General features: G+C 49.9%; 1 protein-coding gene across 2 annotated transcripts in view; it reads right to left on the minus strand.

The window, feature by feature from the left end:
* SBNO2 (strawberry notch homolog 2) overlaps positions 1 to 25,589 on the minus strand; it is a 46,909-nt gene extending 21,320 nt beyond the window's left edge. The window contains exons 1-5 of one of the 2 annotated variants that reach the window (XM_062510250.1): positions 25,439 to 25,589; positions 18,756 to 18,976; positions 17,383 to 17,462; positions 12,510 to 12,633; positions 1,245 to 1,409 (exon numbers count right to left, since the gene is read on the minus strand). In XM_062510250.1, coding sequence (XP_062366234.1) covers positions 1,245 to 1,409; positions 12,510 to 12,633; positions 17,383 to 17,462; positions 18,756 to 18,875 — 489 coding nt within the window. In that variant the 5' untranslated portion in view covers positions 18,876 to 18,976; positions 25,439 to 25,589. Of the gene's footprint in view, positions 1 to 1,244; positions 1,410 to 12,509; positions 12,634 to 17,382; positions 17,463 to 18,755; positions 19,300 to 25,438 lie in introns of those variants that run through there. The other variant, XM_062510249.1, reaches the window with a different exon arrangement.
* Between the last annotated feature and the right edge of the window lie 309 nt (positions 25,590 to 25,898).

The raw sequence follows: 25,898 nt of genomic DNA on the forward strand, positions 1-25,898 counted from the left end.
TCCTTCATGCTGGATTTAGAACAGCATTTCCCAGTAGGTTTTTGTTGTGCACTCCATAGACACAGAACTCCAGGATTTTCTAGGCACTGAATGTCTCAACCAGAGTTCATATGTTTGGAAAGAGGCGACCACAGAACCATTTCTGCAGGGATTTGGGCTTCTACAAAAAAAACCCAAGAATAATATGAGAACAGGAGCAATGGCTCCTCTGTCCTGGGAGATGCATCTGCTCTCCAGAATTTTTAACCACTCAATTTGCAAGCCTGGGATGTCTGCAGCCATTTCTTGTGTTCCAATAGCTCAGCTCTCTTCCTGCTGTCTCGAACTGCAAGTTCCAACTGGTCCAAGGCTTGCAGACTGATCAGGGAAGTACAGTCAGAGACACTGAGCACAGCAGAGCCTCAAAATGTAGCAGTGACTACCCCAGTTGCCTCCTGGGGTAGCCACTTGGGGTGTTTTTCCCTCATTCTTCCTAAGAGAGTGACCTCCTATGGAAATGTGAGGCACAAATGGACAGGCACTGCAAGAGCTGAGGCAGATCCGGTGGATGTGGATGATGTGTCTCCAACAACCTCCAGAGCCAAGTGGTGCCTGTGGTGCCCATGCCAGTCCCTCAGTTGAGGCAGAGAAGAGAGCAGAAGGCTGGTGAAAATGCCCAAAAATGCCCACAATCAGGTGATGCTGAAGGATTACATGGAGCTGCCGCACCCCAGAAAACTCTGGGATGTAAAAGCTTGCAGGGACTTGAATTCAGAGTAAACACAAATGGTAAGTCTGAAGTTCAGACAGTTATTTAGTCATTGTTACTGAACTATTTACCATGGTGAACAAACAAAAGGTGCTGCTGCAGGAGGGAAGTTAATGATCCATGTCAGGATGATTTTCCTGGTGTCCATCCTTTCAGCACTCCTGAGCAGTCAGCATCTGCTGAATGTTTTAGGGATAGATCCTCCTCAGGAAGCAACTACTTGCCACAGCTGCCAGGAAAAAGAGCTACTGCCTGCTCTGCACTCTGGAAGAGTGCATGAATCCCTCTGAGATGGGATTCCCTCCTGCTTCCAGGAGACTGAACACCACCCCTTCCCTCCTCCAGTGAAGTGGGTAACAGTGGAAAAACATCACCACACCTCAGACATCACCCGAAGGAACTGGGCTGGTTTCTTAATTCCTTGGTAAAACCCCCAAGGGATGAAGTCTGAGGTACCTCCTGTCTGCTGGGAGGATGGGAAAGGAGCAGCCCCTACCTCGATCTGGTTCTGCTGTGGTGTGTTCACATCCCATAGTGTTGGCACGTGGTTCAGGCTGTCGGCGGGCAGGAAGTCCTTGGGATCCACGATGTCCGAGAGGGAATCCGCAGGGGATGAGAAGAGGGAGTTGTTTTTGGAGAGCTCATCGAGGTATGAAGAATCCTGCAAGAGAGACACGACCATGGTTGGAGGAGGCAAGATGAGACCAGAAAGCTCCTTCCTCACTCAGCCAGCAAGTTCTGATTTCTCACTGCTCAATGAGCTGCTCCGCTATTTTGCGCTCCACAGATCTCAGAATTTATCCTGAAACTGAGGACATGCTCTGTGGTGCTATTTGACAATCTGTTTCTTGAAAAAGTAGGAAAAGCCCTGGCCAGGAATGTGGGTACATAGTCAAGGCTGACTCGGGCTGTGCAGATCCCTGCACCATGGACTGGGAGAGAGAGGAGCATTCAACAAGGCATTGCTCAACTCCACTCTGTGTTCAATTAAAAAATGCTGCTGAGGGGTGTAAAGGCTTCATCTTGACCCCAAATAAATTGAGGATTTCATTCATGTGCAAGGGCCCCTGGAGACTCAGCTACACCTGATCACAGCATGGCTAATTTCACTGCAATTCCCAGTGTGGCAGTACCTGGAGCCTGTGTGAAACATCCCTCTCCTCCTGGCAGGTTCTGCACACATGAGGCTGCCAGGAGCAGGGAAAGGAGTGCTGGTTTCACCTGGATTTGAATCTAGGTAAATCCAGGCAGACCTACCAATGCTGTTCCCAAGGGCCAGCCCCAGCCTGGACAAGGAACATGCTTCAGCAACAGGGACCAGGCTCTGCCTTTGCTCTTTTTCTGGTGACTGGACTGGATGGTTTGCAACTGTTTTATTTGGTGCCAGCCCAGTGATGCTGTTGGCTTGAGCCATAAAGACTTTGGCTCAGAAAAAGCCATCAATCCCCTCCCTAACATCAAACCCTGGTCTGTCAGTTAGACAGACTTATCAAGAGCTGATAAGTACTTCTTGCTCTGCATTCTTCATTGTGGCACAGACCCTGCCCCTTCCCAAGCTCCATCCCATCACCTCAGTCCTCCTCCAACGCCAAATAGCATTTTCAAATTTTGTCAAAGCAGAAAAACTTTGCCGTTAATTAAAAGCAATGTACTTCCAACAGCAAACTCCAGCGCTCGGGTCTGGCCAGAGATGAGCCTCTGACCGTGAGGGAAGGGCAAACAAACCAACAGGTCTATCTTGGTGGCCCCACAGACGCCAACACAGGTGGGTTTGTGGTTGCTCACAGCTGTGTCAGCACAGTCCAGCCAGAGCACCAGGGTAACCCACCAGGCTGCTGCCAGCAGAGCCAGGGGCTGGTACAGGAGGAATCACTGCTCACTTCCAGTAAAGGGCTAATTTCCCACTACAGGCAGAAAGGCAGCCAAATACTCTTAAAAGTCACTTAGCCCTGCCTGACATAAACCCACGAGCAGCTGAGCATAGTCGCACTGTTCCCAAGGGCTTCAGGCCAAGAGCTGGGTCAGACCCTCCTCGATTGCTATCAAAAGTTAAGGGCTTGTGGTGTTTAAACCTCTGCAACACGTGCCTTTCCCCTTCTGCCCAGAGATGTCTTGTTTGGCCAGCACGTGCCCTGAAGCCATCAGTTCAGGTGCTGAAAGCACTCCAGCAATGGCAACTGTGATGTGGGGAGTTTGGATTCCTCAATTACCAACTGGTGAACCTAAAGGTTCAGGGAGCGAGGGCAGCACTTCCTGGGCAGCTCCTGTTCCTGATATTTCTGTTGCTATTTTAGGACTACCCAGAAATCAAGGCATCCATACACTGAACAGGCACTCAGATTTATCACCTTGGACTTAAGGGATCTCTGGGCTCCCTTTCACACTCGAGAAAGCAGAAGAACACTTGGGTGGGTCTGGCCATGACCAGAGTGAGTGGTCTGTGCAGGAGCCAGATGGTTCCAGATCCCACCCAGTCCCACTGCTGAGACACTTCCAAGCAGGGTTTGTTCACCTGCAAAGGGCACTGGCAGAGGCTGGGGAAGGAGGAAACATCTGCACACCCATGTCATGGCAGGGGAGGCCGTGGGGCAGCACAGTGGCCATCAGGGGTCCCAACAATAGGCAAGGGCTGGGCTGGAATAGCAACAGGATATGGGAAAGCCTCATGAGCCAACAAATGTCACCCAGCCCCTTGCAACCCCAGGCAAGACTCCAGCCCCACCACTGGACTGAACTGGGGAGAGGAAACCAGCCCCAAGGCAGAGGGAGGACAATACTCCTCCTGGAAGTGATGCAGCGATCCCATCCTCTGCCAGCATTACGTGGCATTAGTCACAAACTTCCAGCATCATTCATTTGCCTTAACTAATTGCATTACCTAAAGAGCACTAAAGTTAATCACCTGCCAGCTTCCCTGCCCCAAGAACTTCCTCTACCACCATCTCATTTATCAAATCCATGGTAATTGTTTAACACAAGCACGGATAACCACAACCAGTACAAACCATGCCTGGACTAATCACACCACTGGTTTATCTGCTGTAAATGGAAGCAGCTACCTTGGTGACCTCAGGGAAAAGGAAGGATCATCACCTCAACCAAAAGCCCATGGTCAGGGTCAGCTAAGGCAATGGGGTTTGATTCAGATGGATTAATCAGAATGCAAATTTTTTCTCATTAGAAACATGAGGTTCTACAGTAACAGCACTTCTGTTTCAGTGGAAGTCAGATTTCTGCACCAGTTGGAATTTGTCCTGACAGGCAGGATCTTTATTTCAGGTACTTTTCTGCAACTGTTGTTTTTTTTTTTGTTTTTTTTTTTTTTTTACATAGATCTTATTCCTGGAATTCAGCATCTCTGTGGTGTCCTCTGGACTGGCCCCAGCAGATCCAGGCCTCTCCTGGGCCGAGAACCCAGAGTTGGAGGCAGAGCTGCAGGTGGATCTCAGAGCAGAGGGTGACCTGATGCTGCTGTGGCACATGGTACTCCTGCCATTATCCCAAAACTGAGATTACCAGACAATTATCTTCCTAGAAAAGATCAGAAAAAAATCAGGGTACCCCAGCCCAGACACTTGATCTTTCTCCAATCCCCTGGGAACAGCTCAGCTCCCTCAGTCAAAACAAAGTTTTAAAAATAATGAAAGAACAGGTGAAGTCTAAATACAGACAGAACAAGCATCCTAAAAATATTTTGTTTTCCATCAAGCCATCAATAGAAATGGTTTGTTTTCTCACAATCCAGACACTGAGGAAACAGTGTCTGCAGACCAGCTCTGGATGACTGCACTGCAGAGCACCCAAGTGAAGAGGGGGTTTTATTAAAAACCCTAAATCGTATCTATACACCCAAATACACACCCACAACCACAGCCACACTGCCAGCCAAGAGAGATTTAACATCTCACAAGTCACAGATTAAGCAAATTATTGTTCAGGAGTGACCAAATAAACAGCTGCAGATGATCCCTATAAAACCTTTTAGCTGCCAAACCCAAAATTTGTCTAAATTTGGGGCAAAAAACTGGCAGTGTGGAGGGTTTAGCTCTGGTTGGATGGTGTTCCCCCCGCACCAACTTTGGAAATAAAATCCCTCAAAGCCATCACACCTACACAGACACAGATCAATTCTCAGTCAGCTCCTTCCCTCCAAATTCTATGCTCAGCAACCAAATTCTGACTGACAGAACAGCGTCCAAGAATGCTGGTTCCAGCAAAACACAAATCACATCTTTGGGACAAAAAAAAAAAAAAATAAAATCTATTCCCAGTACCCAACGTGGATAGAGGCATCACTCCCAAAACTCCACAGCCACTGCACAACTCCCAGGAAGCAACTGCCCTGGCGACCAAAAACACACGAGGAATTTTACAGAGGAGGACTTAAAACCCAGGAAAAAAAGAGGCTTTACCTTGTAGAGAGACGGGAACTTCAGCCAGAACTGCATTTGGGACATTTTAGAGCAGCATTCGGGGGGCTGTCGGCGCGGGAGGCAGCAGCAAGGGGAAAGTGCTCAGTGCAAAGTGGAGAAAGGTCCATTCACAGCCAGGGCTCATCGAGGGGCTTTAAAAGCCAACATGCAGCAGCCAGAGCAGGGAAAATGGAGACTCAGGGCCCGGCAGAGCTGTCCTGTGCCCGGAGATTTGCATAGAGTGTTTAGTCACGACTAGAGGGCTCTTACTTCCTCTAAGTCCAGGGCTGACTTTCAGGAAATGATGCCTGCTTGGTAAGTCAGTGAAATTACTGGCAGTGCGAGGAGAATTACTGTACGTGGTGTAATCCAACCACAGAGCACAGTAAACAGCGCTGGGCTCTGCAGAGCCAGAGGGCTCTGGGCTCCCTCCGCTGCCCTCCCTCCCCAGACACCCAAAGCCAGACTTTGTTCCCCCCCTGGCTGTTCCGGGCTGGGGGTCCTGCCCTCCTGCCTCCCCCTCCCCCGATTTCAGGGCTCAGGTGAAGTGGTGGAAGTGACAAAGCTGGTGAGGAGTACTCTCACCTTGGTGTCCCCCCAAGAGCTATGTGCTCTCTTTGTCTTTGGTGACTGCCCCACCCCAAATTGTGCTTTTAGAAATCCAAAGGAGTGGCCCATTCTCTTCCCTTTCCTCTCCAGTTCGTTGTTATTTCCCAGGGACCGTTGCCTCCTCTTTTCAAGGCTGTCCCTTTTAATTTCAAAAGTTCTGCTAACAGAAATAAGCAAAATTTCTGGTGGGGAAGAGAAAAAGGCACAAAAAGGGACATCTGAAAGGGATGTAAACTTATTGAAGGTCTTCTCCAACGGCACTGCAGATTAAAGGAATGATCCAAACAATCCCCCACCCTCTGGAAAATCCCTGGGAATTGTTGTGTTTGCTTTGGGTGCAAGAGGCTCGTGTTTGCTCTCCCCTGGCAGGGCTGGTGACAGCCCCATAGCTGGGCTCTGCCCGCAGGGTCAGTTCCAGTTTGCCCAGCAAGCCCAGCAGTGCACGTGCTGGGAATGGGGAGGGAGAGGAGCCCTGAGTGCTCCCAGTGTCTCCATCCCTGCTCCCAGTCCTTGCAGGCACCCATGACACAGCTAAGAGGGAGCACAGCTCATCCCTGTTCTGCATTTGGAGCCAATGTTTGGTGCCTGCTGCTGTGGCTGTCACTGCTGAGGCAACTCCTCCCAGAGCCCTGTGCTGGGAACAGCTGGGAAATCCCATCTTTATCAGGCACTTCTCAAAAAAACAGAGCTTTGGAGTGAAAGAAAGCACAGAGACCCAGTAGCCCTCCAGGGAGAACTGAGCAAAGGAATTCTGCTTTACGCCATCAGATGAGGAAGGAGGATGGGCCCCTGCAAGGAAAACTTGCCAGCTCCTAAGGCTGGAAAACCACCCACAGGGCAAAAATCTGCAGCAGGGCTCGTTTCCAAGGGCAGAACCCTCTGCAGCACCACAGGGCTCCACAGGGACTGAGACATCAACTCACACCTAGTCCAGGAGGTTTTTCCAATAAGCAAATGGGAAAGAAGAACACCTTTTCCCTGGCACAACTGCAGCTATGGCAGGGTCTGCAGTCACAGATGGGACTCCCAGGAGGAGCTGAAGCATCTGCAGGGTTCTCCCTGTTCCCAGGACACATCTCACCTCGCAGTGGAGGATGCAAGCAGCACTTCCCTGAGAGCCAGAGCTCCCCTGAGAGCCAGCAGAACGTCCTGCAGGGACTACAGTGACAACAGAATTTGGTTTCTGTGGGCAGCAGGCTTGGGGTGGAGAAAGGCTGAGGCTTCTCAAGGCTGCTTTTCTCTGAATTTGCTATATTTAAGGGCAGGCTGTGCTGACCCATGGGGCAGGTGCTTTAATGACAGGTTTGGAGCAAAAAGACCAAATTAATTTCTGAAATGTCTTAATTACCAACTTGCTGTGTGATCCTGACTGAACTGCTGTGTCCTGCCTGAGCCAATCGAAGTCTCACAATCTGTGCAACCTTTGGAAGAGCAGGTGGATTATTTCCTCTTCCTTTTCTGTCAGTGGGGCAAAATGCAGACATGAGAGACCTGTGCTGCGGAAGGAAGTGGGAACACAGTGCAGACACCCAGGGCTGCTGCATTGATTTTGCAAGACCACAGCAGTATAATCACCACGGGGAAGATAAACCACTGTGGAACCACCACCTGGAATGTTCCCAGCCTGCCCAAGGGGAGAGGCAATCCTCCTCCCCACAATTCACCCAAGAACATGCGTGCTGACAGACAGGGACAAGGAAAGCAGGATTATTCCAGCACTCACACCTGACTTATCCCCTTCCAACCAAGCCCAGGGAGTTGCTGTGCTGGGGAACCTTCTGCACCCCCTGACTCAGACCAACTCTGCTTTGAATTAAAGCATCTAATTTCAACCACGTCCCCATGGTCTGCTATTGGATTCTATTACTAGAACTTTTAAGAGCACTGAGAGTTTCAGACTGGCTTTTCCCACTTTTGTTGGCTTTGGGAAGAGAGGAGGCAGGGAATAGTGCCTGCCAAGAACTTCAGAAGGCAGATCTCTATCCCTGCTGCCCAGAGTGGACACTGATGCTTGGAGGCAGCCACACACATGAAAATATCAAGACTGGAATGGATGGGAGAGGGAGGGGATATCTGAGCCCTCCAGGCTCTTTTATCCCTTTCCCCAGGGCCACAGGCATCTGAGGGGACTCCTGCAATCCACTAACAACAAATTATACCTCAAAACCTGAATTATTCCTCCCCTCCTCATGGGAGGATTGGCCTCAGTTGGAGCACCCCAAGCCTTTGGTCAGTGTACAGTGAGTTGTTAAACCACAGCTTTCACTTTCCTTACCCCAGGCCTGCAGGAAGTGTCAGGTATCTCACCCAGAGGGGTTATAAAGCATTATTACATCAGCCCAAACCCCAAACCTGCAGTGCAGAAACAAAGACACGAGCATGCAAAGCCACTTGTTCACCCAAGGCCAAGAGCCAGGTAACTGCCTGCAAATGGATTTTAATGTCTGTGCTCCCTGTAGACATAAGTCCAGGACAGCAACAGAAGTTCCAGGACGTTTCTTATTCCAGGAAACTCTTTGTTTCAGCCACAACCAAGTGTTCTCTATAATTTAATAACTGTTGCATTGATTTCTCCTAAATCACCACAGCTCCATGTACTGCAGCACTTCTAAAAATTAATACTTGTTTTAAGAGCAGGTTAATTTCTCATTCCATTTGAACAAGAAAGATTAACAGTAGATTGCAAGGGGCTGGTGGTGAGGAGAGGGCTGGTTTATGATTAACATGTGTGGTCAGGAGCCCCCATCCAGCACAGCAGATCAAACAAGGTTGTAACTGCATCTTTACTGAAGGTGACTCTGCCCAGGGGCAGCCAATTCCTCCTGGCCCACAGGATAAATCCATCAGGCATGACCTCCTCCCTCCAGCCCAAGCACCACCCATGTTTTAAGAAGGAGACAAGAGTTCCTCCCAAAGCATTTACACCCAGAACTGCTTCACTGAGGGGAGAAGGAGGATCTGCACACCCACCATGTCCCCAGCTCTACCTTCCCCTGGAGCTGTTCCCCTTCCCCTGCAGCTGCTCCCCCTCCCAGATTTATTTCTCAGTGGACCTCAGAGCACATGAAGCCAGCAGAGATTTCTGTATGTTCAGCAAAATCTTGTTCTACAGCCACAAGTCACACAAAATTAGGCAAAGGGAACACAGACTGTCAGCAAAGACCATCAGAGATAACTGAGAGCTCAGAGGAATCAGGCCAGAATCTGTGTTTCAAATGATTCTAAACTGACCAGGGCAGTGAGGTAAAGAAAAATCTGTGGTGGCCAAGAGCAGCAGATATGACATGGCAGGAATGCTCTCTTAGAGCAGGATGCTTTGACTCTGTAAGGCTCTGGGGACAGACACAGCTCACAGGGACAACACAGGCCAGAGGATAAGTTAAACCCTCCTGGATTTAATGATTTATTATATGGCAATTAACAGCTCTCACCATCAGTGTCACATCACCACCACGGCCACAGTGACTTTGCAGAACTGCTGCCCACAAGTGCCAGATCCCAACTCAGCAGCACCTGGGACTGCAGGAATAACCAGCAGGAAGGGAGAGAAGCAACAGAAACCAAACCCAGCTTCTCTCAGGACTGTGATTTGTAAGGACACGTGGGCAATCCGTAGACTTTTCCAAAAGGAGATGGCACCATGTGGTTGGGATGAGACTTTGGCAGAAGACAACAGTTCCCAAGACCAGAAATGCTGTCAGACCCAACGTGGCCTCCCAGAACTATTTTCTGAACCTCCGCTCAAGCCACTTGTTTATATAAAAAATGCCAACAGATCGGCAAGGATGAATCACCCAGGAGCAAGCCAGAACACAAGAATATTGTGGAGGAAACAAGTTCAAGTTCACATCAGGCTGTTCTGGCCATACAGAGAAGCACCTTCCCTGATCAGCAAGGTGAATGGTTCAACTACAGAGACAATCCCAGAGCCATTAGAAAATGTGGCAATTCCAACTCTCAGCACCCCCAGGTCAGGAAAACCTTTGCACTCTGCAGGACCAGGACTCTCAAAAGAAAACATGGAAGGATGAGATGGGGAAATGCCAATGCCAGAGGAAAAAGCAAAGAACTCCCACTCTCCAAACCCTATGGCACATGGACAATCACTGCCGCCAACAAAAAGGGTTTGCTACACGAATGCCTCAATCATTTCCTCTTTAGACCTTTCAAATCCTTCTTCATTATTCCTCAAAATTCTGGATTCTACTACAAGAGCAAAGCCAAGAGAACAGCCTCTATCCGTGTGTGGAGGCAACACAAGTCCTCACACAAGCACCTGATCCATTTTGCCTGCCCAAGGACCACAGATTGGATCAGGAATCTCTTACCAGTATCTGCAGCAGACTCCTCATGTTGCCTCTTGGGCTCCACTGCTCAGTCTGGCACAGTTGGACCAGCCCTTGCCGCTCCTACCATGGCAGCAGGAAAGTTTGGAAAAGACAGGTACTTTCCTATATAGCCACCTTGAAAGATGGAACCACCCAGCTGCTCTCACCCCTCCTGGATGGCATGCTTCAGCTCCCCAAGACAAATGTTAATATTTAACAATTTGGCGTCTGGGACAATGAGAAATCAGTAAAGTGGAAAACATTGCTGAAGAAAGGGCTGGAAAAGCTCCAGACACTCCCAGATGGCTCCAGACTGATACCACTGTCTCTAGTTCAGGACCTGCTGCTCTACCAGAGCCAGGCTCCAACTCTGACTCCTGTGAGCTTTTCTCTGGATGAGCAATGCCTGATGGCTCAGAGACCCCTGGGGCATCCAAATCCGAGTGAGCACCAGCAGAGACTGTGCAGGGTGGTCAGAAGTCCAAAGCTGAGTGCTCAAAAACACTGACCTGGTTCCATGCTGCAGAATGAGCTGTTAGAGGATGACTGGAGCCTGAAATTCCTTTTCCAGAGACAGCCCCACAGGTGAAATAATCAAGTGCTGTCCCTTGGCTCTAGGGAGCTCCAGCCCTCAGAGGTACCAACTCCAGCAGGGAACCTCAGCTTGGAAAACAGAGCTCTAACAAAGCCTGATCCACTGTTCCTCAGTTTCAGCACACACAGGGGGACACATCATTGCCCTGTTACCTGTGGAATCTCCAGGGACCAGAGCATGGGCTCACAGACAAACCATGGAACAGGACAGGAGAGTACCATAAAGCTGCCCTGCTCCTCATGGGAGCACATGGCACTACCTGGTGGTACAACACCCCTGTGAAGGAACTGTTTTGGCTGTGTTAGGTTCAGAGGACACTTTGCTGTGTCCATCCTGAAGGCAGAACACCTGCAGGCACGCTGCAATGGGTGCAGTCTCACTGCAGAAAGAAAGAGTCCAAACAAAACCCCATTTGCTTAAAATCACCACAGTCCCACCCATGGCTTCCTCTCCCAAAGGATAAGAGGAGCTCAAGAATTATTTCTTGCTCTGGGAATTATGTGAGATCATCCACACCTGCTTTGTCTCAGAGCCTCCTGCTGTTTTCTCACCCAGCCAACACAAAGCATCTCCTTTCACAGAGAACTCCAAAAAAATCCGTTCCTCCAAGCTGGCTGAGATCAATTTCTGTGATGCAGCAGGGAAGGAAGCTGACTGACCACCAAGATACTAGAATATACATAAGTTAAAGAAATAATTAAGCCCTTTTCCCGTTGAAGCCATCAACCAAGCCCCACCAGACCTGGAGGTGAAACCTATGGGCAGGGACCCCTCTCTCCTTCCCACTGCAGCCCAGTAAATGGTCTCACAAGTTGATGAGATCACCTTTCTGCCTCATTCCTCCCACAATTAATTCTGCAGGAGGCAGAGATCAATGTTTCTGTGATTCAATTATTTATCTGGTTTAATCCTGCCAGAAAACCCTGACCAGTAGCTGCCCAGGTGGGTCCCTGATGTGAGGGACAGGGAGCCACACCAGTGGCTACCTCAAAAAGCACAAAACCCCAGCACCTGCACATCCAAACCTGCAGAAATCAGAGCCCCAAGAAGGGACAAAACCACTCTTTAGCCACACCAAGAAACCAAAAACACAACGAATGGGGAATTAACACATATACCAGCAGACACCAATGTCTGTATTAATTCCTAGAAAGGATATAGCTCATCCCTTCTTTATTCCCAAGTCAGATCTGTCATATCAACTACTTGCAGTTTTTACTGACAAATCTTACCATAAGACGTTGCCAAAAGCCAGTGCAACATTCCAAAACCTCCATGGAAAGGGCTCCTTCTCACCCAGAGAGATGCCTGAGGTGAGGGAGCTCTGGAACCCCAGAGACACCGAGCAACTCAGGGTCACTGGTCATTGCTCCCACACTTCAGTGCTGCAAAAACTGACCTGGCACCACTCTTGGAATGCTGTGCACTGAGTTGATGTAATCCCTAAATATTCACTATTCAGGAATCCACCACTTGTAACTAGTGAGGAAGAATGTGAAGCGTAAGAGCATTTTGAGAGGGAGATAACTGAATAGTCTGTTCAATTCACACTCTGAGACCCTCCTGCAGCCAGGACCACTCCCAGCACTGCCACTGTTTATGCCAAACACACCTTTAACTGAAGCAGTTTTACCACAGAGAAGCTCCTAACAAACCATGGACACATTTCTAATTCCTGGTGCACACAATCCTCTCTGGGACTGGACAAATTTATCACCCATCTCTTCATTTTCCCTCAATAATGTAATACTGAAAAACAACCCCTAGCACCCCAAAGCACCATTTTCCCCCAAAGACATCAGGAATTCTGCACCTACCTGAGGAAAACCCCCATTTTTTGGTAAGAAGTCAGTGGGGTCCACAGTTGCATAGTCTGTATCCAAGAAATGTGGTCTGCTGGTAGAATCCATATAAAAATCCTGAGGGGGGTTAAAATATTGCCTGTAAGGAAATGGGAGAAGAAGTTACTCCCTGTCAGTCCCCAGCACTTCTCAGGTCACTTCAGCCTCTGGCAGCAGTGAAACTGAAACTTCAGGATGTCACATACAGGAGAAAGGTATTATTGGATATTATCCAGAAGAGAGAGCAAAATAATATCTCTGCCAATTCTATCCCGCTTCCCAAACTTAGCAGTGTAGGAATGCTGAATTAAGAATATAATTCTTAGCAATCTGTGTAAACCAGGAAGGATTTAGTAGATAATACTGGTCCCCAGTACCCAATATCTCAGCCCTGATGACAAAGCAGAATGAAGCCCTGGGACGTCCCAGCGTAATGGGTGTGGTACCTGCCAGTCACACCATATAAGGACAAGAGGTGCAGGGAAACATCACACCTGAATAACAGTCTGGGTCACAAAACCCCCAAAACACCCCCACAAGCCAACTCTGACAGGGAAACACCCCTGTTAACACACCTGTATAGTGGGTTCGCCACTCACAGACCCCAAAGTCAGGTGAGAATGGAAGGGCTGGAGACTGGGAAACACAGAGAGAACTGTTACCCAGAGAGAGGAACAAGGGATGTGACTGGTGTGAGTTCAAAGGCAAGATCTTTGCCCAGCTAACAAGGGAACAAAGCAAAGATCCTGCCTTTTCCTCCTGGGCAGGGCCATGCCAGCTTCCTCCTGTTCCCTGTGCCAGGCATCTGCTTCCTCTGGGCATCCAGGGGCAAAAAAACTGCACTAGAGCAGCCCAATTTCCTTCCTCCTGCCCAAGAGCAGCCTCTGCTCCACGCCACCTCCTGGTTTGTACAAGCCCATTTCCCTCTCTTGCAGGAGCAAGGAATGTGCTTCCTAATTCTTCCTGTAAGGGGCCGTGCTCCTGCTTTGGGCAATTGCCACCACGGGGACATCCACTCTTCCTGGATGGTTTCCTTTTGTGGGGAGCTGGACCTGGAAGTTCTCTCCCATACCCAAAGAACTCACAGCCAGAAACTTGAATAGGGTCCTGGGGGAGGGAGAAACAGAGTTTGAACAGAACTCCTGCCCGGGAGCTGGGAATGCCAAGCTGCCAAAGGATTATTAAGCAATTAAGGTGCCATGTGTGGCCAGCAGCTCGTTAATACACCCGGTGAACATTTACATGTGGATTTATGTGCAAACACAGTTATCTCCTCTGGTAAATACATTTTTGCTGCTCGTTTCCCATCATTAAAGATACTATCCTCAAAAATTAACAGCTCCTGCTTGTTTCCCATCACCAAAAATAAAATCATCAAAAATTAACAGCTCCTTCCTCCCTTCCTTTTTTCTCCTTCTTTTCTGTGCTGCCATGGCTTTACCTGCTGCAGAGACACCTGAGACCCTGTGTGAACACACCTGCACATCCCAGCTCCCACAGTCCAGCCCTGACTGTCAGCTCTTTGTAATCCATCCAAGGAAATTAAAATCTGGGCATAAATTCTGGGAATGAATGTAATTCCACACAGGAAGAGGCTGGTTTAAAAGGCTTTCAAGTCGAGGCCACTGTGGTCTTGCTGTCTCTCACACGAGGACACAGCTTGGCCAGCATCAAGGAACTAACCAAGGAATAGGAAAACTGTTTTTACTGGAAAAGTGAACACCAACTCCTGTTCCTCTGGCACTTTGTGGCCTGGACAAGGGTCAGTCAAGGTAATGAGAAGGAGACCAAGAGAGCTCCAACCTCCCTGGCCTGCTGTGGAATGAACAGCTCTGGTTAGTATTTTGTTAACCTTAGTCTTGGTCTTCCAGTCTGTCCATGGGAGATGCAATTGCTTCCTGCAGTTTGCAGGGACAGCCCACAGCAGTTGCAGGCACCGCTCTGAGATCCTCCTTGGAAAGCCCCCAAATCCCTTCAGTACCTTTGGAGCTGGGCTTCACCTGCCCTTGAGTCAGAATTCAAAGCTGTGCCCCCTCATTTGCAGGGCTGGCACAGAGCCATTGACAAGTTTGCTTGAATTAAACTGGGACAAAAATGCTTTAAGTGGAAGAATCAGGTCAGTGACCCTGTCACAGCCAAGGTGTGAACACAGCTCCCAGCAAACTGCCCTCTCCCCACCTGCTCAGCCTCTCCAGGGCTTAGCTCCTGGCAAACTGCTCCATGGAAGCTACTGTGGGTCAGCAGTTTCCCTCAGAGGCTGAAGGGGGTCACTGGACAACCCAAAACTGTTCCAGAAAGGAAATTTATGCTGGTTTCATCATACCAGCCAACTGAAGAGGAATGCTCCGTTGCAATTCTGCTGCATTCCAGCTGCTCATCCGTGACCCAAAAATCTTCTGGGCCCACAGTGCCAGCTCTCTGAGACCTCTCCTGTGTTTTTGGCCAGGCTCCATCCTCTGTCCTCCACTCAGAGACACAAACTTCACATCCCAAGCCACTGGAAGATCAAGGAGAGCTGAGAGGCCACGGGCTGCCTCAGCACCAGCCTAACACTTTCCCTCCTCATCAGACAGCAATCCATGTTTTTCAGAGCCTGCTTTACTATTTCAGCAAGCAATGCTCCATGCAGAGGTGGAAAATGGCAGAAAAACAGCAAGAAAAGGGGTTGTGTGTTTTGGAAACTGGGGACAAAGCTTTGCTGCAGCTGTGTGACACCATATCCTCAACAGCACAACTGGGCTGCCCCAGATCCCCCCCAGCCAGGAATGTGCTGAGCCTCCAGCAGCACGGGAAGCTGAGCTTTGCAGGGATAATTTCCTCAGAAAAGAGCTGAACTGCTGCTCCTCAGAGCCCTGAACCTCCCTGGCTCTTTCAGGGAGGTTTAATACACTGTTGACATTTGTCAAGTTAAGAAAATCTAAACCCAAGAGGCCATGTTTGGGGTCTTCTAAAGAAATTCCCTAGCATGAAAGTGAACTCCTGAAAGGAAACAGGAAAAACCTGCTTCAGGATAAAGGTGTTGCTATAAGAATAAGCCCTGTCCAAACACAGCCACTTGCAAATGAGATTTCTCTGCAAGGATTCTGAAGAAAAACGTGCACCACCTCTAATGCCAGATGCATTCTTCTGTGTTACTGCATGGGCTACAATTACAACTGCCTTTAAAATCCCACTTTTCAATGTTTCCATTCCCTCCAGGATTCCTATCTGTAACCCCCTCACTCTAAATCCACCTAAAACAGAGTCAGTGCCATTTTCAAATACAAAAAGCACAGACTTTTTTTTTTTTTTTTTATGTGAAACGCAGATAAGGAAAATCTCACCTGAAAGGTGATTTTTTACAGCTTCTGGGGTATGAAGAACAGGAAGCTAAAGGTGCAGCCTTGGCTAAATCATTCCCTAGCAAATCATTACTACAATGGGCCTCATTTCCAGAAGTAACTCCAGCAAAGGCAGCAAGTCCAGGTTTGTGTCAGACACAGGCATGTCCTTGCAGGATTGGGCTGCAACGTTCCCGACATTGCTGATACGAGCGGCACCAAACAGGAAGAGAATGAGGGGCAAAACCAGAATAAATGGTCAAGAAAAAAAAAAATAAAATAAAAAACAAAAAACCCAATGCAATAGATAAACACAATCTAATCTTGTGGTTCAATGCAGCAAAACAGAAATTCTGTTATAGCTCTCCAGAGGATTCACAACGTGTAATTTACAGGAATCCTGCTCAAAAAGCACAGCCCCTTCCAATCAGCCAGGCTGGCCAAGAGCAAAGGGCCTGAATGGATCTGAGAAGTCTCCTGTTCTCCTGTGGGGAAGAGCTGGCACAGCCCAGCTCTCTCAGCACCTGTGGGACAGCTCCTGGTATGCTCTCATGGGGAACTGCCCTGTCCATCCACTGCTGCTGTGGCCAGAGGGGACCAGGGCCACCAGGGCAGCAGAACCAACACAGGGACGTGAGTCTCCTCATCCACCTGACAGAGGGGCTGGTCCTCACTGCTCCCATCTCCTTGCAACTCAAACCTTCACAGGGAGGGATCCCACCATGAAGATGCCAAAATCTCTTTAGGAGGGAGGTTACGTTAAATCCCCAGTTTAATTGCAGGCACTTGGAACACAGTTGTTAGTTCAGGATGTCAAATTCTCCTTCTTTCAATTCTCCTTCCTCCCACCTCTGACCTAGATAAAGAACACATCCTGTGTATCCATGCCACTCCCTGGATTCACAGAGACCAAAGAAGCCATGGATCAGCCTCCAAACCCCCAGCCCCACCAGAGTCCCCATCCAAGTCACTCAGTGATGGCAAAAGGCCACTTTATGTTGTCCAAACATTTGTCATATCCCACCTTGTGATCCAGGATGGAGGTTCATTGTAAAGAGGGAAACTGGAAAACAACGCTTTTCAGTACAAACATGACACAGCTTTTAGTGTCAGTCAGCTCCAGTGATATGGCAAAGGATTTTAACTTCACCCAAAACCTGACACCTGGTATGGGTAACACCTTCCTCCACATCTGTGCACAGCTAGAGACTGCCCACTGTGTTTGCTCAGTCAGATCTGTTAAGAATTCCATTAGTGTTAAATATCTAGGCTAAACCAAGGCTGCTACTCCCTTATTGCAGCCTCCAGGTTTACCAGAAAACAAAGGGTTTTTTCTCATTTTTAAAAACAAAAAGTGTTTGCTGCTGTTTCCAAGCTGCATCAGTGTCTGAAATGCCACAAGATCAGTGAATGATGCAATTAATTCCCAATCAGATTGTGAAAAAATATAAACATGGAAAGCAGTAAAGAAACAGTTGAATCACAGGGTGTGCAAGAGCAGAGGGGATTAGACAAAGAACAACACTCACTGGTTTTCACTTGGGAAAGATGAGGTTGGGAAAGACACTGAGTAGCAGGTACTCCATGAATCGGCGGCCAGCATGGAATTCTGCAAGCAGAAGGCACAAGTTAGAGCAGTAGAGACCTGGAACTGTTCCCTGGGGCTGCAGATCCCAGGCCAGGCCCGTGGCTTCCCTCCTTCAGGGTTTCCCAGAGGCAGAGGTGGCTCCTTGTCTCTTGGGCAGGACTCCAGTTTCAGCTTTGGGACCTACTCCTCTACCACTGTCCCCGGATGGTCACCAGGGTCAGTGCCCTTCCCCAGCCCTTTCAATCTGAAGGGACAAGAGGAAATGGCATCAAGCTGTGCCAAGAGGTGCTCAGATTGGACATCAGGAGGAATGTCTTCGTGGAAAAGGGTGGTCAGGCATTGGCAGGGGCTGCTCAGGGAGGTGGTGCAGTCCCCATCCCTGGAGGTGTCCAAGGAAGGACTGGATGTAGCACTCAATGCTCTGGTGTGGTGACAAGGTGGGGATCAGTCACAGATTGAACTTAATGACCTTGAAGGTCTTTTCCAACCTCAATGACTCCATGATTCCATGATTCAGTCTCTGTGGGATGTCAGCACCAACCCAATAAATTGAAATTGGTTGACAGAGGTCACACCCAAAAATGTCCTTCTGTGCCTTTTGTCTTCCCACTACCCTGAACCGTCTCCAATTAACGGGAAGCTCTTAGCTCAGCTCACACCAATAAAATCAGGGAGAGAACACAGTATCTCCTTAGCTCCAGAGCAACCTTTAATCTGTTCTTTTTGTGCCCAAAGCAATGAAACCTCGTATGTGAAGCAACAGGAACTCAGGCCTTGCTTGAACCTGTGTCCCTGCATGTGACACATTCCAGAGCTTGAAACAGAAAGAGAAAACTCCAGGAACACATCAGCTATTTTAGGACAGGGTTTGCTTTTTTCCCTGCTGGACAAATGCATCAGGGACCTGGCCTGGTTTTAGCAGCTGTATCAGGACAAATAAAATTTATTTATCTCTGCTGCTCTGGAAACAGGTATAGCTGGACCCGGGCACAGATTCACACGTCTGGCAGAGAGATGTGCTGGGGTAGGAACAAGGTCTGCAATCCTGGGCAGATTCTCTCAGTCTTTTCAGTCCTTCCTCAAGGAGCTGGCACCCAGAATCTTTCAGAGAGGCTTTGTTTTAATCACAACCCTGCTTTTCCCTCCTCACTTCAACCTCAACCCCTCTGATTGATCCAGCACAGCTGCCTGGGAAGTCTGAAAATCGCTGATGTAAGCATGGACCAGGACTCCCAGCATCTACCACACCAGACTCCTCTGCCCAAACCCCTCCTGGGCACAGCCTCCCCTTCCCCAGGATCTGCAGGGCCTCACCTCCATGTCTGGCACGGCGAGCTGGGAGTGGAGGCCAGGGATGCTGTGGATGGCATCGCCCGGCTGCTGGTGCTGTGGGAAGCTGTTCCCCCCATCCATGGCAGGGTGAGCTGAGGGCATCAGCCCGTGTCCTGCCTCATGGAGTCCTTGGGAGGGTGGGACAGGCTGTGGAGTGAGTGGTGGGAACGTCTTTATCTGTGCTCTTCACCCTGCACCATGTCCTGGGTTGGGAAAGAAAGGGCATGTTTAGGTTTGTGAAAAGGGAGGTGGGGGAAAAAAAAAAAACAAGAAAAAAAACAACACTCGTAAGCTTAAACATAGCTGAGAGATGAGCAAACAACCACCAGCCTTCGAAATGCTGTTGCCTCTTCAGAAAAGAGAGGGTTTTATGGGAAACAGAGCTCTCCATTACCACCACACCTGGAATTCACCCAGGTTGGAACTGGAACACACCTCTCCTACCTTTCACACCACAGGAGCCCCACAGGTCCCCCAGATCAATCACCCAGGTTGCTGCACACAGAGCTGGGCTCAGCCTGAGGAATTTCCTTATCTAATGTACAAGAAGACTCTGCACTCGTGTGTAAACTCATGGTAATCAACTCCCCTAAATCACTTGTTCTCCTGAAAATATGCTCTGGAGGTGGGACACTGCTGAGCCAGCAGTGAACCCTCATCTCCCAGCCCGTGGCACACTGGGGTCTCCCCAGTTCCAAGACAGATGTTGCTGTGCACTAAGACTTTTCCCACACCAGTCAAACCCAACAATACCTTGTTACTCTTTTGAAATTAATAGTATTTAGGTTACAAATTCCTGAATTTATCAGCTTCTGGCCCTTTCCCTTTTGCCAGCAAAAGGGGATCCAACACAGGAGCATTGTCCTGGCAGGATTAACCCCACAGTAACACCCTGCCTCCAGTGCAGCTACTCAGTGAAAACCTCCAAACTGATTAATTTTCTTCTAAATTCTCCATAATCCCACAGGAAACCAATTTACAACTGGATTTAATGGACTAAAATAAAAATGAGAAGGTGAAAGCAACCTATACAACCAAAGGAGCAGAGAAAAGAATCCACGATGTCTTGACCTCTGCTGAACCTTTTTTTGCCCCTTCCTGCCTTCCCTGACCCTCCCTAGAAGCTGAGTAAATCAAAATGGTCAAAACCTTTGGATGGAGCAATCCAGCCACACACAACATTACAGAGCACAGACCAAAGCTGTAATTTAAAAGTGCCACCTATGATCATTCAGGAGACACTATTTGCTACAAAGGATATTTTTAAAAAGCCATTTCTGACTCCGAAAGCCCTTTAAAAATAAGTGACCTTGCTGTGGACAAAATGACTGCGGCATTTGCAATGGAAAGTGAAATTAAAGTGACTCTTTCTGCCTTCCCGTGGTACCACAGCTGTGCCAGCAGTGCCCTCTGGGCAGGGCTTGTGTGGGGGCTGCAGTGCCCACAGGGACCAGCCAGGACCCCCCCCAGCCCAGACAGTGATTCCGTGGTGGAGTCACAGGTAAAGCCCTCATGTGTCAAGGACCGTCTGTGTGAAAAGCAGAGTTCAATATTCACATCCCACCTATGGAATGCTGTGTAGAGCTCCCAAAGGGATTATTTGGGTTTTGGTTTTTTGGTAGGGAAGAAGTTTCCCTTTTCTATTTTGCAAAGATTCAAGATTCTCTTCAACTCCTGCTCGGCTGTACCCAAGCAGGACTGAGATTTGTTGATCTCAGGGTCAATGTTACCAATTGCTGTGGTGTCTGTAAAACCCTGTGACTCTTCTTTACACCAGATTTCAGGAGTTTTGCTGCTTTTCTTTTTTTTTTTTCTTTCCCCTACTTGCAGCAGCTTTTGAGAGGAAATCAGCAACAGTGATTCCCATAAGACCCATAGCAAATATACAGTTTTACTTACATATCCAAAGGAACTTTGGAAGGGTAAAATCAATATCAGTATCTCTCCATGCCTGCTCTGCATTAGCTCACCACCAGATCTCACTTGTGGACCCTGCAGAGCAGTGGCTGCCCTCAAAGCAGCACCAGTTCCCTAGAAAAACTGCACAACAGATCACACCCCACTGGCAAAATGAAGGAAAACTGCTTAGCAAGAAAGCTGGAATGATCTGGGCCTTGGTTTGTGGGGGACTGTAGTGCAAGTGCAAAATACATCCAAGCATTGAGAACAGGGGGGGAAAGAGGCACTAAGAGACCACTGTAGAGCTGGCACCATTCCAGCCTCACCTCAATCCTGCAGGATGCTGAGGAAACTCCTTACCCCAGGAGAATGGCACCAGCACTTACTGGACACCCCAAAATCCAACCTGCACCTGCCAAATGAGCTCCTGGTGATGAACTTGGGGGCTGGCACAGCTCTCACTCTGTGCTCATGCTCCAGTGCCAGGGGCTGCTGTCCAGCTTACACTCTCAAATTCCAAGAAAAATATAAATTAAAAACTCGCTAAATCCAGAGTCAGAGACTTGCATGAGCCTGAGGACAGCAGGACAACACCCAGCACGAGAACAGAGAAGTGGGAAGAGCCCTCAGTTTGTGCTTATCCCGCCATCCTGCAGGCAATCACATCACAGAAAACCATAAAAATCAGCAAGTTCCAAAGTGCTTCCACTTCCACATCCCATCCTGCTGCTGTGACAGTAAACACTGATAACACAGAGGCCCACACATTTGAGGGAACCACTACAGCAAACTTTTAAAGTGTTTTTTCCAGCACTTCTCTTACCAAACATACTCCGACCAAGCAGCAGCTTCCGCTGTTACGGCAAATCCCTCCTGGTCCCAGCACTCGTGTTGGGAGAGGGCTGGGAGAGGAAAGCCCAGCACACAGAGACCGTTCCCAACTTCAACCACTTCAGACACGTTTTCTTCTCACGGAAGAGCAGCGATCCCCCAGATCCACAGGGAGGACACAACACTGAAAATCCCATCAGACATTTTCCTTCCTGGCTAGGCAACCCAGGTTTGAAAGTGAAAGCAGCTCCCTGCACAGGATGACGAAGCCCCTGCGTAATTTCATCCTATCACTGAGCTCCAGGAAGGTTTCAATATTCTGAACAGTTTGCTTAAAGGTTTGCTGTCAGCACAGGGGCTATGGGGAAGCTCCAGTCTGGAATTCCTCTGGAATTCATCATGTCTAGAGGTTACAGAGCACAATTTTTGGCTTTTAACAGCTTGAGCTTTAGGCATTTCTCAGACCAGCACTCCAGCAGGAAAATTCCAATTGGGAACACACAAAGAACTGCTGTGCTGTAACCAGGATGGACAGAGCTGGGGGTGAGGGCTCGGATCACTGATAACTGCAACCAGGAGAGGTGAAAACAGCCCAGTAAACGCAGCCAGCACTTCCTCCTGTTGTGTTCCAGCCTTTGTTGGTGTATTTTAGATTGTCTCTGTGAAAGGAAGACAGCCAAAAAACCCACAGACATGCCTGGAGCAGACAGAGCTAAACCTGTCGATCATGAACTACCACGCACTGGAAACAACAAAAACACCTTGGGAATGTGATCCTGTTCTTCCTCCTGCTCGGGGATCAGTTCCCCTCACCCTGTCCATCCCCACGGAGCACAGCTGGAGCTCCAAAGTGTCCCCACCCTGCTCTACCCACTCATGAGTCCCCAGCGTGGGCACCCATCGGAGCTGCAGCTGGAGGGAATTCTGCGGGATAAAAACAGGATGTAACGGCCCCAAAGAAATAGGAACTCAACACCACGGAACCCTGGACACCCAGTTTTGCATCTCAAGTACCCAGGCACCTTCAAGTTCCTCATTCATGCTTCTCCTTGATGTATTTTTGGGAAGTTTATACCAAACAAGCAGATGGGAATAGGACTCAGTCCCATCACCAACGCAAAGGAGAACACCAGAGAGGAAAACACGTATTATGGGTGATGAAAACCGAATTGCTTTGGGGCATCCTATGCCAGCACTTTGAACCACCCTGATCTCCTGAATGCTTTGAGCATGGAAAAGGCTCCTGGGACACAAGCATTGCAGCCCTGGAGCTGAGCATGGCACTGCCAGGCTCCAGGGCAAATCTCGGCATCACCTGGGCACCACAAGTCAATGCAGAGCTGCAGTGTGGAACAATCCATGCTGCCAATTAACTGTGGGAATTAGTCTGTAAGGAAAGGGAAGAAAAATCTGGGTAATTCCAGAGATTCTTGAAAGAGCTGTGGCAGTGCAGGCAAAAGAACAAACCTGCCCTCCAAGGACAGCAAAGTTTCTATGAGGAAAAGGAAGAGCTTGATCCTTCAAGCACTACTTGCTGCTCCTCATCTGACACTCAGCCCATATAGGGGAAAACCAATAAAATACAGCTTTTTGGAAGGAAAAGTCCCCTTTAGGAGAAAATTTTAACTGACCCCCACAGGAAGATTCCACCTGTCCCTCCTTTTCCACCTGGGAGAACACACAGAACTATTTCTGGACAGGGCACAAATGTCTCCCCTGACATCATCCATGCTCTGCCAAGGAATTAGGCATGTTCCTTGTAAATCCACCCTGCATCACCCTCACACATCCAGCACCAACATTCCCAAACCACAAACACATCCCTGCAAGGCAGAGCTAGGGCTGAGGCTGTGGCTCAGATACCAGGTACATGGAACATTCCCAAAAACAGGGATTTGGACACTCCCCATCATGAGGCAAAGCCTGAACAGGGCACTGGGAGCACTGGGGCTGCTCTCCTTCCACAAAGAACTTGGCTAAGCAAGGTCAGAAGCAAAGAAAATGCAGGTCCCAAATTCTTTACACTTTTTTTCCCCAGTTTCTCTCCCAAGAGATACTTGGGAGAAGCCCTCTGGACCTGAGCAGGTCCCAACGTTCTGTTTCACACGCAGCCACTCACGGTGGAAAAACCACTTCAGGACATCAAAGCCAACTTCCCTATGGATCAGGGCAGCCTTAAGGCAGACTCAACACGCACCTGCTCCGTGAGAGGTGTGTATTCACCTGGATCACACCCACACTTGTACAGACCTCGATCACATAACCATAAAAGACTTAAGAGTTTTAAGTTTTAAACAGAAAAAAAAAAGTCTCAGGAGAGTAGAAACCTCAGTTAGGTATGGAAGGCTTTCCTGAAGGATCCCTGAGGGAGCCAGACTCTCCTGGTGACAAGTCACAGTGCAGTTTGCTCCTGTGCAGAGACCTCCCAGCAACATTTGAACGAGACAGATACAGACTTATTTTAGGAAAATGAGGGTGTAAACATCAAACAAACAGACCCCCATCAAGTAAAGAGCTTTTGGCAGAGATAACAGAGCTCAGGCTTCCATAGGCTCCAGCTGGCAGCTTATGGAGCTCTGCAAAACCTGGCAGTGCTGCACGGGACACACAGCACTCCCAACCCCACAGCAACAGTATTAACACATCATTTTCCACTTAAACATTCCCACCACCAGCTGCTCTTGGTTCAGCCATTTCCACATGGCTCAAGACGAGCTCAATGCTCTGATGACATGACAATGATGTGCAGCTTAAACAGCCCGAAAGAGGCACAGCTGGCCACAGCCAACACCTTCCTGTGCTCCAGACTCACCCCAGGACCAGTGCATGGACCAGAAAACCCTCTAGGGGTTTGGATCCCAGCTTTGGGATGCCAGTGCTGAACCTGCAGGACCTGCCCTGCCCAGCCCATCTCATTTTTACTGTAAATCGAGCCTGCTAAGGGTGAGCCACAGTCCTTACACTGGAATTTACAGTTACTCTGAGGAGTTTTAGACCTGGCACTAGTATTTAATAAGCTGAAGTCTCTGGTACCAGCCCAGTTAATGGTCTGACAGCACTGGTTCCATATTGCAGAGGCTCTGAATTGGGCCAGTACAGGCTACACCACAGTAGAAGCTCGGTGCGTGACGGATTCATGGCTCCATATTGACAGAGAGGAAGTTTGGATCAGTTATTAGGAAACCTTTCCCTGTAAGGATGGTGAAGTTCTGGCACAGGGTGCCCAGAGAAGCTGTGGCTGCCCCTGGATCCTTGGTAGTGTCCAAGGCCAGGCTGGACAGGTTTTGGAGCACCTTGGGACAGTGGAAGGTGTCCCTGCCCATGGCAGGGGGTGGAACATAATTAGCTTTGAGGTCCTTCCAACCCAAACCATCCCATGATTATTTGCTCGCTGTGCAGTTTTCACAGCACTCAGTGGAAAAGCAGCTGAAGAGGGAGTCAGAAACACGAGGGGTCGCTGGCTGTGGCCACCCCGGCTGTGCCGAGGCAATTCCCAGTCCGGTCCCGGCTCGGACAGAGTTGGAAGGGTCTGGACTTTGCTGGGATCGCGGTTACAGAGGCTCCGCAGCATCTCCGGCTCCCTCCGAGGCAGACGCGCTGCCGGTGCCGGCACAGCCCCGAGCGGTCCCCGCCGAGCCCCCCCGGCCCCGCTCCACACACGGGACGGACACGCGTGGGGGACACGGACGGCTGAAGCGCAGGGGGAACGGGGCCGCGGCTGCTGTCTCCACAGGCTGCTCCGGGCCCGGCCCGAGCCCCACAGCCCCCATACTCCCCGTGGCACCGACCGACCGCTCCCGGGACAGGCCCGGCCGGGGCCGCGTCCCCACCGAACCCCACGGCCCGACCCCGCGGCCCTCGCCCACGGAGGGATCGGGCCGAGAGGGAGGAAGCCCCGAGCTCCGGGGGGGGGGAGCGAGCTGTGCGGCCCTTACCTGTGTCCGGGAGTCGCGGGGGGTGCCGGGGGGTCCCGGGGGCACCGGGGCTCAGGCTCCCGCCCGGCCGCCGCCGCCTGGCGCCGCTTCCGGGTCCGCCATGGTGTGAGATCCGCTGAACTTCCGGGGAAAGGGGCGGTGGCAACCGGGAGAGAACCGGGTGTGAGCAGCGGGGGAACGGGAGAACCGGGCCCGGGGGCAGCGGGGGAACGGGAGAACCGGGCTGGACCGCGGAGCGGGAAGCGGGAGAGGCAGGGCTCGGAACCCGGTCTCGGTGGGAGGTGACAGGGCGGCCCCGGGTGACGAACGGGCAGCGAGGCCCGCGGGTCCGGAGACCGGGAAAGGCCCCGGGCTGAAGGAACTCCCGAAGTGGAGGGAGCCTCCGGGGCCGCTTCTGCCCCTCTCAGCCCCTCGCCCCCGTTCAGGAGCGGGCACTGTCCTCGGAGCGTTGGATACTGGC

This window comes from Cinclus cinclus, chromosome 28 (assembly GCF_963662255.1).
Source record: "Cinclus cinclus chromosome 28, bCinCin1.1, whole genome shotgun sequence".
Classification (NCBI taxonomy): Eukaryota; Metazoa; Chordata; class Aves; order Passeriformes; family Cinclidae; genus Cinclus; species Cinclus cinclus.